This window comes from Mustela erminea, chromosome 3 (genome assembly GCF_009829155.1).
Source record: "Mustela erminea isolate mMusErm1 chromosome 3, mMusErm1.Pri, whole genome shotgun sequence".
Lineage (NCBI taxonomy): Eukaryota > Metazoa > Chordata > Mammalia > Carnivora > Mustelidae > Mustela > Mustela erminea.
The window spans coordinates 16,789,459-16,802,186 of NC_045616.1; the positions used below are offsets into that span (position 1 = coordinate 16,789,459).

A 12,728-nucleotide genomic window follows, 5' to 3' on the forward strand; every position below is an offset into this window, starting at 1 on the left:
CAATCACACATGCAAATATAACAATTGGACAAGCTTCACTTGAAGTAGAATTAGTAGGTCAAAGAGTATGTACATTTCTTTTTTTTTTTTAAAGATTTTATTTATTTATTTATTTATTTGACAGAGATCACAAGTAGGCATAGAGGCAGGCAGAGAGAGAGAGAGAGAGGAGGAAGCAGGGTCCCTATAGAGGAGAGAGCCTGATATAGGGCTCAATCCCAGGACCCTGGGATCATGACCTCAGCTGAAGGCAGAGGCCTTAACCCACTGAGCCACCCAGGCGCCCCTAAAGAGTATGTACATTTCTGACCTGGTAACCTGGTTCCCTCAGGGATCATAGCAGTGCACATGTCCACCTACAATGTATGAGCATATCGGCGTTCACACACCTGGATTAGCATACTGGGTGACAAAGCTGGTCCATCTTTTCATCTTTTTGCAACATGACAGGTCAAAAAGTGGCATCTCATTTTCTTCCTAGAATTAAGGTTGAGCATCTTAAAAAAAAAAAAAAAAGTTTAAGACATTTTTAGTTCCTTTTCCACGACCTGTTGTTTATGGCTTTTATCTTTTCTTTTCTTTTTTTTTCCTGGTGGATTGCTTGTCTCTTAAGGACTTGTAGAAACTTACACATACCAGGGAAATGAGTCCTTTGTCTGAACCCTTGTGAGCATTTTTCCCCACATGGTGTTGGTCTTTTTACTCTCTTTGATCAGGTGCAGAAAACAGAAGTTTGATGCAGTTAAGCGTCTCCATGTTTTAAGGCTCTGGGGTTTTTGTCAGGTTTTTTTTGTTTTGTTTTGTTTTGTTTTTGGTGAGCTTACAGAATAGTTCTTAAGTGATTTCGTCAGTGGTTTCATTTTCTAAATCTTCCTAATATTTGAATCTTTCATCCACTTGGAGTTTTCCTTTTTTAAGATTTTATTTATTTATTTGTCAGAAAGAGAGAGAAAAGAGTATAAGCAGGGGGAGGGGCAGAAATGAGGGAGAAGCAGGCTCCCCACTGAGCAAGGAGCCTGATGCGGGACTCAATCCTAGGACCATGGGATCATGACCTGAGCTGAAGGCAGACGTTTAACTGACTGAGCCATCCAGGTGGCCCTGCAGTTTTTCTTGATATATTCGGTATAAGGCACTGGTTCAACTTTATATCTTTCCAGATGGCTATGTGGTTGTTCCCAAACCAGTTTTCCATAAACTCTATGCCCCCCCACCCCCGATTTAATCCTCTGCCTTTATGGTACTGCGAATAGCTCAGTGTATTGCATCAATTTTAGACAATTCTCTTCCTCTGGCCTCTCAGTCATTTTATATGCCAGTATCACATGGTTTTAATTATTACTATATTATTTAATAATCAGAGCTACATCTGCCTCATTATCCTTCCTTTTGCAAGTTTTCCTGGCCATTTCCCCTATATTGGCTTTCTTAACAAATCCACAGCTGTAATTACTTTATTCAGGATCTGTTTTTTAAGTGTTACTTTTGTACTGAGCACTTCCCTGGGTTCTTTACAAGAAAGGAAATGTGGGGTATGCCAGATACAGTCTCGGACCAGACAGTAACCCCCCTGAGGGGGAAATGCACACTGAGAAGGCAGCTGGGGCAGCTGCATCTGAGCTCCTTCTTCTGGAGAGCTGGCTAAGCAGAGGTCCTCACACCAGCAGGTGACGGGCTCATGGGGCAGGCCTCTCCCACGGAGTTCCAGACCCTCTTCCTGCTAATGACCTGCCCTGGCAATTCATCTTGGAGACTAGGCTTCCAGTATAGTGTGTTTTGGATATCAGAGCAGTGGCATTGAGACGCTGAAGCTTATGGTGGAGTATTTTCTGGGGACACATTCTGTCTTATGCCTGAAGGCTCCTCTAGACCTCTGGCGAAGACCGCTGAGCACAGCTCTGAAGGCAAGCACGTAGAACTGTCATGCTCACTCTCGGAAACCTTTCTTATTAACATCCACCTGAAAAATGAATATAAAGATGTTTTAGTATCTGTCATTGTGCTTCCTCTGACTCCCCCGCAAGTGAGCTTAAAACTGATCGTATAGGTCATGATCCCAGAGTCCTGGGATCAAGCCTCGCATCTGGCTCCCTTCTCAGCGGGGAGTCTGCTTCTCCCTCTCCCCCCTACCCCCTGCTCGTGCTTTCTCTCTCTCTCTCTTTCAAATAAATAAATAAAATCTTTGAAAACAAAACAAAACAAAACACCCGATCATATATATGGATCCTATGGAATATAATGGGAACATTTTTGCTGGTGAATTTTAATCCCCAACATGGAATCAGTGATTGAATGACTGTGATGTTTTGGACGGTTTCGTTTTCTCTATAGAAATACTATTTTGTAGTTTTGATTGGCAGCCCTCAACCTTGACCCCAGCACACTTTCCTGTGTTCCTGTGTTTCAAGCTGGGCTTGACCTTCCAGCTGCCCTCTGCTTTGGGGGTTCCTCATGCCACGTGTGCCATCTTTTTATTTCTACCTCATCTGAGAACAGCACCTAACGAGTGCTACCTTCCACGTTCATTCCCGTCGTCCTGACTTCTCTCAGTGACTTGCATAAACTGCTGCCTACTTGGGCTCTGCACTCCGATGATGGAGGCCAGCACACACTCTTTCTTTTCGTCCCTTCTCCCCCGCCCCCCCCCCACCAGCCCACTGTCCTCAGGAAATGGCATGGCCCTCCACTGTGTTTTTCAGGGTAGAAGCTCAGCCACCTAGGATTCTTTTCTTTCTTTTATCACTCCCACATTCAGCCCATCACCAAGTTCTAGCAAGATCTGCAAACTCTGTCTCTAGCACGCCCACTGTCTCCATTTCTATGGCAACCCCCACCTCCCGGTCCAGGTCATGGGGATACTAAGTACAACCAATCAGCCGCGATAGAATGTCCTCCCTTGTATCCTCCCTGTGTCCTCTGGTTTCCCTTACAGTGAGGATGAACCCTTAAAGCTATAAACCAGCTCCTGCCACCCTTCTGCCTACCCTTAAGCCGGTGCCCGCTGCGCCTGGAGTGAAATCCAGCCTCGGTTCCATGGCCAACAGCATCCTGCATGTCTGATCCCGATCTGTCTCTTCTTCAAATTCCTCTCCTTCTACTCTGCCTGGGGATCACTGAGTGTCCAACACCCCGGTGTCCTTTTGTTTCCTTAAGCACGCTCAGCTGGGGAAAGCCCACGGCCCTTCCACATGCTCTTTTCCCAGTCTAGAATGTTCTTCTCCTAGCTGTTTATATGACTGGCTCTCCCCCTCATCCAGGTACCATCTCCTGAAATGGTACTTCTTCGCCGCACGTCTTCCCTGAGGCCCACATCTGCCGTCACCGTCAGGATGTTTTTCCGTCTTTCATCTCCTGTGTGTTTTCTTCAGAGCAGTGTCCACCGGCAGAATTCCTTTCTCAAATGGCTCCGAGTCTGCTTTCTTGACTTTGCCTTTCTTTCCCAGTGGAAGTCAGCTCCGCAAAGCCGCCGCTCGCTCTGCTGTGAGTCCTACTAGAAGCCCTATATGGAGCGCAGTCCCCGGTGCAATGCCGAGTCTCCCATCCACTGGCTGTTGAGCGAACAAAAGGATCAGCAAAAGAAATAAGCAGCAGTTAGGGCTGGGAACTATGCAGAGAGGACAAGGAAATGGTTTTCACTCCAAAAGATGTACCGTGATAAGCATGAAACCAAAATAAACTCATCTGAGGTGTCGATGAAGCCCCTTGTGGCAAAAAAGCAATGTTGCGACAGCAGATTTTTCTGGGCAAGTTCCTGAAGAAGAATGTTCTCTGACTTCCTGCGGAATTGCAGAATTATGTTGCTGTCATGACTTAGCATTTAGTAGGACGTGTTCTGCACACATTTGAGCAATGACGTAGATTTAGTTCATTCACATTATGCTTCAGTGTTCTCCTCTTCCGTGAGCATATTTAATTAACCTTATGCCTGTGCAGTGATTAGGACAGTCAGTATTAAATGAGAAGTAACAAGGCAGTTCACTTAACAAGCACGGTTCCTGTCCTCAAGGAGCCTCACTGATGAGTAGGGGTGATAATCTTCCAAAGAAATCCTCACCGTCCTTCGTGGTATCAGGAAACATCATTAAGAGACACAGGAGTCACAAAACAAAGGAGAACGAGTTGGCAGATTCGGTTTGAGCATGGACAACATCCTGAAAAGAGGTGACTGTGGAGTTGGGTCTTGAAGGAAGAAGAATTTGCTAGGTGGGAAGACTTTCCAGGCCAGGGGACAGAGTCCAGGGGCCACAGACACATAGGAGAGCCATGGTGGTAGCATGTTCTGGAATCCCTGCCACCAGAGGGAACAGGCACTGAGGTTCAAGAGACAGGCACAGCCAGATGGCAGAATGGGGGTCTTTGAATGGTTTTAATCCTGAAAGCCACGGGCTGATGTCATTCACATTTACAAAGGTCGTTAGAGGATGGATATAGCTTTCCGTGGAAGGCTCTGGTCATGGAGATGGAAGGCAGGCAGGAGATCTCCCTAGAAAGTACAGAGACGGGCAAGAGTCAGAGATGGACCTCAGGAGAGTAGCGGCACTTAGATGGGGAGGAGGAAAGTGGATTTTTAAAGGAAAGAGCTGGATTCTTTGTAGTGGTGGCAGATTAAAATATATATATATATATATATATATATATATATATATATGTCACACATGCTTAGAGAAGAGACTTTTTTTTTTTTTCCCTTTGGAGGGAAGGAGTGATTAATGTCAGAGAGATCAGGTAAAAAGTCAGAGGGCAGGGCTGGATTTCCTAACTGAGGCGTCTTCAGCGACTTTAATAAGAGTAGAGGTGGTGGGCAGATGAGGGCAAGAGCCACATGGGTGGAGCATTGGGGGAATGAAAGCAAACTGGGAAAATAAATGAATTATTATCCGCAGGGCAGAGCCACGGTGGGGGGTAGGGGGATGTTCTCATTTGTTTGCTTTCCTTTGCTTATAATGAACAGTTGGGATGTGCCCTTGCTGTGTACTCTGTGGAAAGAGGAAGCCCAGAAACCCTGGTTCTCAGTGAGGAAGAACTGGTTTGGGGTATAGCATGTCTTTAGATGGGTTGGGCACAAGAAAAGGGAAATAAGCAGAAAAGGGTGAGATGCGTTAAGTTTGGGGCCAAAGGGTACAACAGGGAGGGCATTTCTAGTCTTGGGGGGACAGCACATTAGGAGAGAGGGATACCAAAAGGTGGCAAGGGGAAAGGTGATTGTCCAGAGCAGGCACTAGGGAGGATGGGGGGAAGGTCCCTTGGGGTGTGGAGGCTTCCGCTGAGCACTAAGGCCAACACACTCCCAACCCGTCTCCGCCTGTCCACCTGCAGCAGCCTGGACATCGGGTCCTGGCTTGGAGGGATCCTGGGCAGGCCCACCTGTAGGTCAAATGGGGCAGGCTGCTTAGAATGCTGGTGAGGTCACAGGTGAAGTGATGGGCGTGAGCAGCACAGACGGTCAGAGGAGCAGGTGCGCTGTGAGTGACGGAGGGAGGGGGCTAGTCCTGGAAAGACAGGAGGCTTTTGGGGAGCAATCTCTGAATTCTCTGTCTAACCTGACATTTCTTCCCCAGTTCCCTGGGAAGGTACTTCCGTGGCATTTCTGCCCCTGCTGCCCGGAACGGTGTGTGGAAAGTCTTGGAATTACACTCTGATTCTCTGGCTCCGTGTATGGCTCTCTGGAGTCTTGGGGTGGAGTTTTGGGGGGTGGATTTGAGTGTTTGCCAAGTCATCCAGAGCCAAGTTTGGTGAAGAAAGTAGACAATCAAGCCGGGTAATACCATTTTCAGTAGAAATGGAAATGTGGATTTAAATAACAGAACTGTTTTTCTTACATGGTTTGTGCCAGGCCCTGACAGCAGTTTCTAAAGAGAGCAGTGACAACATCTTTGGAATGTATATAGCCTCTCAGAGTCACTTTTTTGAGGGAGCATTCTTTTGGATGTAAACATCTTAAGAGATTGCGGGATCACATGCCTTTGGAGTTTTGTTGTACCCAGTAAACACCCGCTGATACAAAGTCAAGCAGGCTCGTAACATTGTATCAGGACAGTCTCTCTGTATATATTAGAGCAATCCATGATGCCAACGCCATATTGGAAGTGGTGAGACCGAACCAGAATATTCTCTAGCCCACTTGGCCTCCTCTGTGTTTGCGATCTGTTTCTTTACCAGAAACTGGGAAAACATCATTCTTGTCAATTAGCGTTTGTCCAACACCTTATGGTCCCTAGACGAAAACTCATGACAGAGGCACACCTCGAGCCATTACATTGCCAAACTGAACATCAGCTGTTAAAATTTGCTACGTTTTGGGGAGACTCTGCTGGCTCTCCAGCTACTGGAGGTACTGGAAAGAAGTGGTACATTTTATAGCAGCCTGGAAAATAGCTGTGCCCCGTGGAATAATTAACCGGGAATGGCCATTTGTAGACAAGGGGGGAAGATCCCTCGCCTGAGTCTCGAGAGAAGCAGAGTCCATGGGCTCCAACCAGGGAGCAGACCTGTTCTGTCCACCTCCTGTGCAAGATTCACTTACCTGAGAAGGCATTGTTCTCGTTTGGGTGGCTCCCCTCGCACGCTTTCTGCTTAAGGTGGCTCCTTACCAGAAGACAAGGAATATGTCATCTTTCCTCATGGGGGAGCACCACGGGCGTTTTGGCAGACTCCCAGAACTGCAGCATGGTTGGCACCCCTGGTTTCCTAGCTCTAAATGCCAGGAAGCCCCCACAAGTCCCTGTTATAGTCAGAAATGTCACCGAACATTTCCAGATACCTCTGGTTGTTGACAGACTCCCAGAGCCTGGTGGACTTGTTTACTGAGAAACCAAGGGAAGACAGGAAACTTTCTTTTTCTGTTCCTTTTATTTCCTGCCTGCCTATCTATCTATTCATCTACACATCTATCTCCTTTTTCTTTGGTTTTCTTTTTCTTTCTCTTTTTTTCATTGCAGTGTGAGCAATGACAGACATTTTGAAACAAGAATCTTTAGTAAAGAAAACAAACTCATACTTAAAGGAAAGGCTGAGGAAGGATAGAAGAAAAGAGGAAGGTAGAGTTGTAGGTGGAGAAGCTGGAGGAAATGTTTCTGCCACCTTTGTGTGTGGCCCCTTCTGATTTTTCTCCCTGAAGCCAATGAGATTTCCTGTAAGAAGGCTCGGCTACAGCTGCATTATAGGCTGTAACTGACCTCAGAGGTACGAGCAAATGGATTCCACTGAGAACGTGGTTAGAATGGGGGAAGGGTTTTAGGTTCAGATGCTTGTTGTGGAGAACAGATTGTTCCTAAGGCTCACTGTGGCTCTCGAAATGTGCGGGGATGGGGGGTGGGGGCATTACCCAATCATCCCAAGCCCCTTCTCATAAAATGATGTAACTTACCCCATTCTCCAGGAGCATTGGCCCCAGAATAATTCCAGCACCCAGGGAGAACATTTCCCATTTTCAATGTCTGCAAAGTGAAGTTCTCCTTTTGCGCCAAGACCGTTTCCTCAAAATAGCGTACCTGGCTAGCATTTAAGCATTACACCCCTTAGCTCACCACGATCGCTCCAAGTCACGTGTTAATGTATCTTTCGACTCTGCACTAACCCTTGTGGACCATTCGTGCCATACTGAAGCTGACTTTCTACTTTATTTTTTCAGTTGTTCATGGTGGACAACGGAGCAGATGACTGGAGAATAGCCATGACTTATGAGCGTATTTTCTTCATCTGCTTGGAAATACTGGTGTGTGCTATCCATCCCATACCTGGGAATTACACGTTCACATGGACAGCCCGGCTTGCCTTCTCCTATGCCCCATCCACAACCACCGCCGATGTGGACATTATTTTATCTATCCCGATGTTCTTAAGACTCTATCTGATCGCCAGAGTCATGCTCTTACATAGCAAACTGTTCACCGATGCCTCCTCTCGAAGCATCGGGGCACTGAATAAGATAAACTTCAATACCCGTTTTGTTATGAAGACGTTAATGACTATCTGTCCAGGAACTGTACTCTTGGTGTTTAGTATCTCATTATGGATAATTGCCGCCTGGACTGTCCGAGCCTGTGAAAGGTAAGTTTGTTTCTTTTCCTGGGAACATAATTTGCAAGTGGGAGGAAGAACACATTTTAGACCAGAGGCACTCGGTGACTCACGCTTGGAAATGTTGGATTCTCTGGTGTTTTAAAACGAGTCTGACGAAACTTTACTGCACATTTTTGCTTACAGTGATGCCTTGATGATTATGTACTTTTTTCCTTTTTTTTAAGAGAGAGAGGGAGGATAGCACCACAGGGGGTGGGGAGGAGTAGAGGGAGAGAGAGAGAATAGGAAGCAGGCTGCATGCCCAGCACGGAGCCCTACTGGGGGCTGATCCCCCAACCCTGAGATCATGCTCTGAGCTGAAGTCAGGAGTCGGATGCTGAACCGACTGAGCCCCTGACCCCAGGCGCCCTGATGATGCATTTTACTTTCCAATTGGATCAGTTTTCTAGAGAGGGCTGTCTTTATACTCTGTGTCAAAATTTGGAGACCTACAAATTTTATAGGAGGTTTCTATCCGAAATGTCTGTTTCATGATAACACTGAATCATTTTGGTGCCTCGTTGGTTATAGCATAGATTATTGTTGAGACAGAAATCCAGCGGAAACATGGTGATTCAGGCTGTCTGAACTTTTGGGAATATCTCAGTGTGGTCTGTCGATTATACTGCCCATTTAACCCAGTGTTCATGTGAGACTGGTAAGGAGCTCATGGGTATATTATTTGGTTTTTTTATCAAACTCAACAGTTAGTGAGAAGGGGAAGTGGGGTTTGTTTTATTTTCTGAGGTACTCTGGTGGTTTAGAGATAGACATACATTCTTAGAATTTGGGAACTTCCCAGTGAGTCTAAATTAATTAGTAATAGCATCAGTGATATTAACCTTGCCATTTTAACAAACAAAAATAGATTTGTTACATAAATAGGAGGAACTCTATCATAATGAGGGGTGAAGCCTCATGCAACCTTGGTTAAGAAAATCCAGGTTGAAATTGGCAATAGATAGGAATGATTTAGTAATTGATAGAACTGTTAAATCTTAGGATGTTCTCTGTAATGACCAGATTTTTTTTAGTTTAGATTTTGAAAATTGAAGGTATTATGTATACAGTTTAATGAAGAAGACTCTCTGTGTGAGAATTGTTGCAAAAATAGCAAACCTATAATATCCCTTCCCTATTTTGGTTTTTCGCAGCAGTCGCTCAAAGATCTTTTAGTCAATGTTTTTAGTAATTGTTTTTTGTATTTCGGGATGCTATAGCTTATGTTGCTACCATTAGGTTTTTCATTAGCTTTTTAGGAAAGTTGGGATTTTAGTTTTCTTTCACACATATATACCCCTTTCATGACTCCACCCTCCAGAAGAGTAATTTCCATCTCCCTCAAAATTATGTCAACACTGATCATTCTACATTAACATCCTTATGACTATGTAAACTGCATTTGTGCTTGAACTATGTGTAGTATTTTGTTAGCATTTTGCTTTCCCTGTACATTTTTTATTTTCCCCATATTGTGTAAATATTCTTTTGCTAGATTCATTTATATTGAGCAATCTATCAATTTCACCTTGAAAAACAATTTTTACTTCTAACCTATTTGCCCATCACATTGGGAATTTTTTCTGGATTCTTTGTACATTGGCTACCCTTTTTCTTGAACCCCGTTTCTTCCTTGCTTTTCACCTATCCTTCGTTTTGGCAGATTTCATCTCCCTGGCTTTTAAATCAATCAGAGAGAGTCAATTATCATATGGTTTCACTTATTTGTGGAGCATAACAAATAGCATGCAGGACAAGGGGAGTTAGAGAGGAGAAGGGAGTTGGGGGAAGTTGGAAGGGGAGGTGAACCATGAGAGACTGTGGATCTGAAAAACAATCTGAGGGGTTTGAATTGACGGGGGGGTAGGAGGTCGGGGTACCAGGTGGTGGGTATTATAGAGGGCACAGATTGCATGGAGCACTGGGTGTGGTGCAAAAATAATGAATACTGTTATGCTGAAAATAAAAAATAAATTAAAAAAAAGAAAGAAAAGATAATAGGTGAGAGAGAGAATTTTTTGGGAGCTTGTAGATATGTTCGTTCTTCTCTCCCTTCTTATTTGATAAGGGGGCTGGATATAAAACTCTAGATTGGAAATCACTTTTGCTCAGAATATCAAAGCCTTCATTTTCCTCTGGCATCCAGGATCCAGCAGTTTGTTACTATTCTCAATTTTTGATGCTTTTTTCTTTTTCTGGAAGCTTTTAGGATTGGTATTCTACAATTGCAACAGGATACATCTTGGTGTGAATCTTTTTTAATCTAGAGAACTAGGAATTTAATAGACTTGTTTGATCTTGGAATGAATGTCCTTCAGTTCTTGGAAATTTTCTTGAGTTATTTAATGATTTTTGTTCCTGTGTTTTGTTGTGTGGATATTGGTCCTCCTCTATTACTTCTTTAATTTTCCCATTTTCTTTCTTACTTTTTTCCATTTCTGTTTTTGCTCTATGGAAGATAACCTCCCTTTTATCTTCCGTACTTTCTATTGGACTTTATTTTCTTTTTAATTTACATTAATTTCCAGGATCTCATGTTTGATCCCAAGTGCCCCTTTGAAAAAAATAACATCATACTTTTGTTCTTGGATGCCCTGTTTTATTTATTCAGGGATGTTAATGATAATTTTTGAAAATGCTTTCTCTTTGTATAGGTATTGTTTCCCCCAAAGATTCATTTTTCTGTTGGTTTTGGCTTCTAGCTTTCCTTAAGTAGTTAGGCGACCCCAGCAGTTTGTTCCTACTTGACAGTGTAACCTTCAAGGGCTGAGTGGAATTTTCTTTGCATATCTAGAAGTTGTCAACTGTGAGCTTCACTACTGGGTCATTTGGAGTGGGACAGTGCCAGAAGACCAATTTTAGTATCTTTACATATTTTCTATTATCTCCAAACGATCTGACAGGCTCATGGGATGTTGTTTCTTCTGTCCTACCTTGAAGGCGCAAGCTTAGGGGACAGTGTACTGGAATTGAAAGGGAAGAGAAGAGGTCTCAACCACGAATCTGTGAACCTTTATTTGTTTTCTGAGTTGTAGCATGGTAGCCTACTCTACGGTGCTTGATGCCGTCAGCCCGCTGACCTTGTGTTTTACCTCTTGAGACAACAAACTTCCAGGTTTCTGCCAGTTGGCAAAAGGTACTAGAAGTGACAGAGAGTGGAGAAGGGAATCTAGATACCTAATTGCTTTTACATGTATCTGAACGTGTTCTCACCTTTCGGGCTGTGTTCTGATCTCCACTTGCAGAGGTACAGGTGCCAAGGATTTTCAGAGTTTTGGGGTGGGACACAGGTTGGTTCTCAATGCCAGTATGGTTTCTTCGTGATTCTTTACCATTCCTGGTCTAGAATTCTCCTTCCGTGAGTCAGGGAAGCCTGTGATCACTTGTCCATTGGCTTTATCAGTTCCCTTCATATTGTCTTGTCACTCATTCTTGCTCTGCTCATGGGCTTCTGCTTTGTAGGCTTTGTTTCTTGAACAGTTATTTACAGTCATTTTCATGGAGTTGAGGGAGCCAAGGTCAGCATGTTAGTCAAGTCTATTTTACAGGAAATTCTGGAGTGATGAGTTTTTAGTATCAAGTTTCTGAATCTTTTCTCGACCTTTTCTTTGTAACTATGGCGTTTGAAGGATTAAAGTTTTCTTCTTAATGGAACGTGGACTCATTATGGCAAGACTTTGTTTGCTAGCAGTCATGGTATTTAGAGGCTTATGATATTTTCTGGAGCAGATGTACCTATAAAGTTTGAAGAATAAATATGGAAACCCTTAGCTGATAAACCCATTTAGTTTATGAAAATTGCTCTTAGTTGGAAAGTAGATATAACAACGTACCAGTGGGGGTAGAAGCATAGTTGAACTGTACATACAGCTGTATGAGTGGTCCCCAACACGTCTGCTCCCCAAGGACCCAGGAGACAAATGGCCTCAAAACTGAGCACATGCCATACATTTTCTCTTCAAAAGCGGTCCATCTCAACTGTTTGAACCCATCTTCACTAAATTCAGAAGACCGCAGGCAAATGATGCCACATCTTCCTAGCAGTCCAAAGTGTGTGTGTGTGTGTGTGTGTGTGTGTGTGTGTGTGTGTGTGTCTGTGTGTGTGTCTGTGTGTGTGTTTAGCAGGCTGACATTGTGAGGTGACAGACCAGACTTGGGTTCACATAAAAAGACACTAGAGCCTGAAACTTGCCCATTTCATATGAAGACTGAGAATCTGTAGGCCGCAGTTAAATAACAGGAACAAACTGTGGCCTGATGGGGAAGGGAGGGAGACCAGACTCTGGACTGGGACACTGGGATTTCATTCCACTTGCTCAGCAGAGGGGCTGAGTGGCCTCAGGCCAACCAGCTCACTCCTTTTTATCTTAATTTCTTCATTGCAAACTAAATGGATTGATAAACTTTCTTCTTCCAAAGGTAACATTTCCTAATTGTACAAATGAGTAAAAGAAAATAAAATCTTGGGGCGCCTGGGTGGCTCAGTGGGTTAAAGCCGCTGCCTTCAGTTCAGGTCAGGATCCCAGGGTTCTGGGATCGAGCCCCGCATCGGGCTCTCTGCTCAGCAGGGAGCCTGCTTCCTCCTCTCTCTCTCTCTCTGCCTCTCTGCCTACTTGTGATCTCTGTCTGTCAAATAAATAAATAAGGGGAAAAAATCTAAAAAAAAA

General features: G+C 44.2%; 1 protein-coding gene across 5 annotated transcripts in view; it reads left to right on the forward strand.

Annotated features, from left to right (window-relative positions):
- Positions 1-12,728, forward strand: part of KCNN2 (potassium calcium-activated channel subfamily N member 2) — a 461,444-nt gene that overhangs the window by 347,930 nt on the left and 100,786 nt on the right. For all 5 annotated transcript variants that reach the window (XM_032335384.1, XM_032335383.1, XM_032335385.1 and 2 more), the window contains one exon: positions 7,631-8,049. In XM_032335384.1, the coding sequence (XP_032191275.1) occupies positions 7,631-8,049 (419 nt within the window). The remainder of the gene's footprint in view (positions 1-7,630; positions 8,050-12,728) is intronic.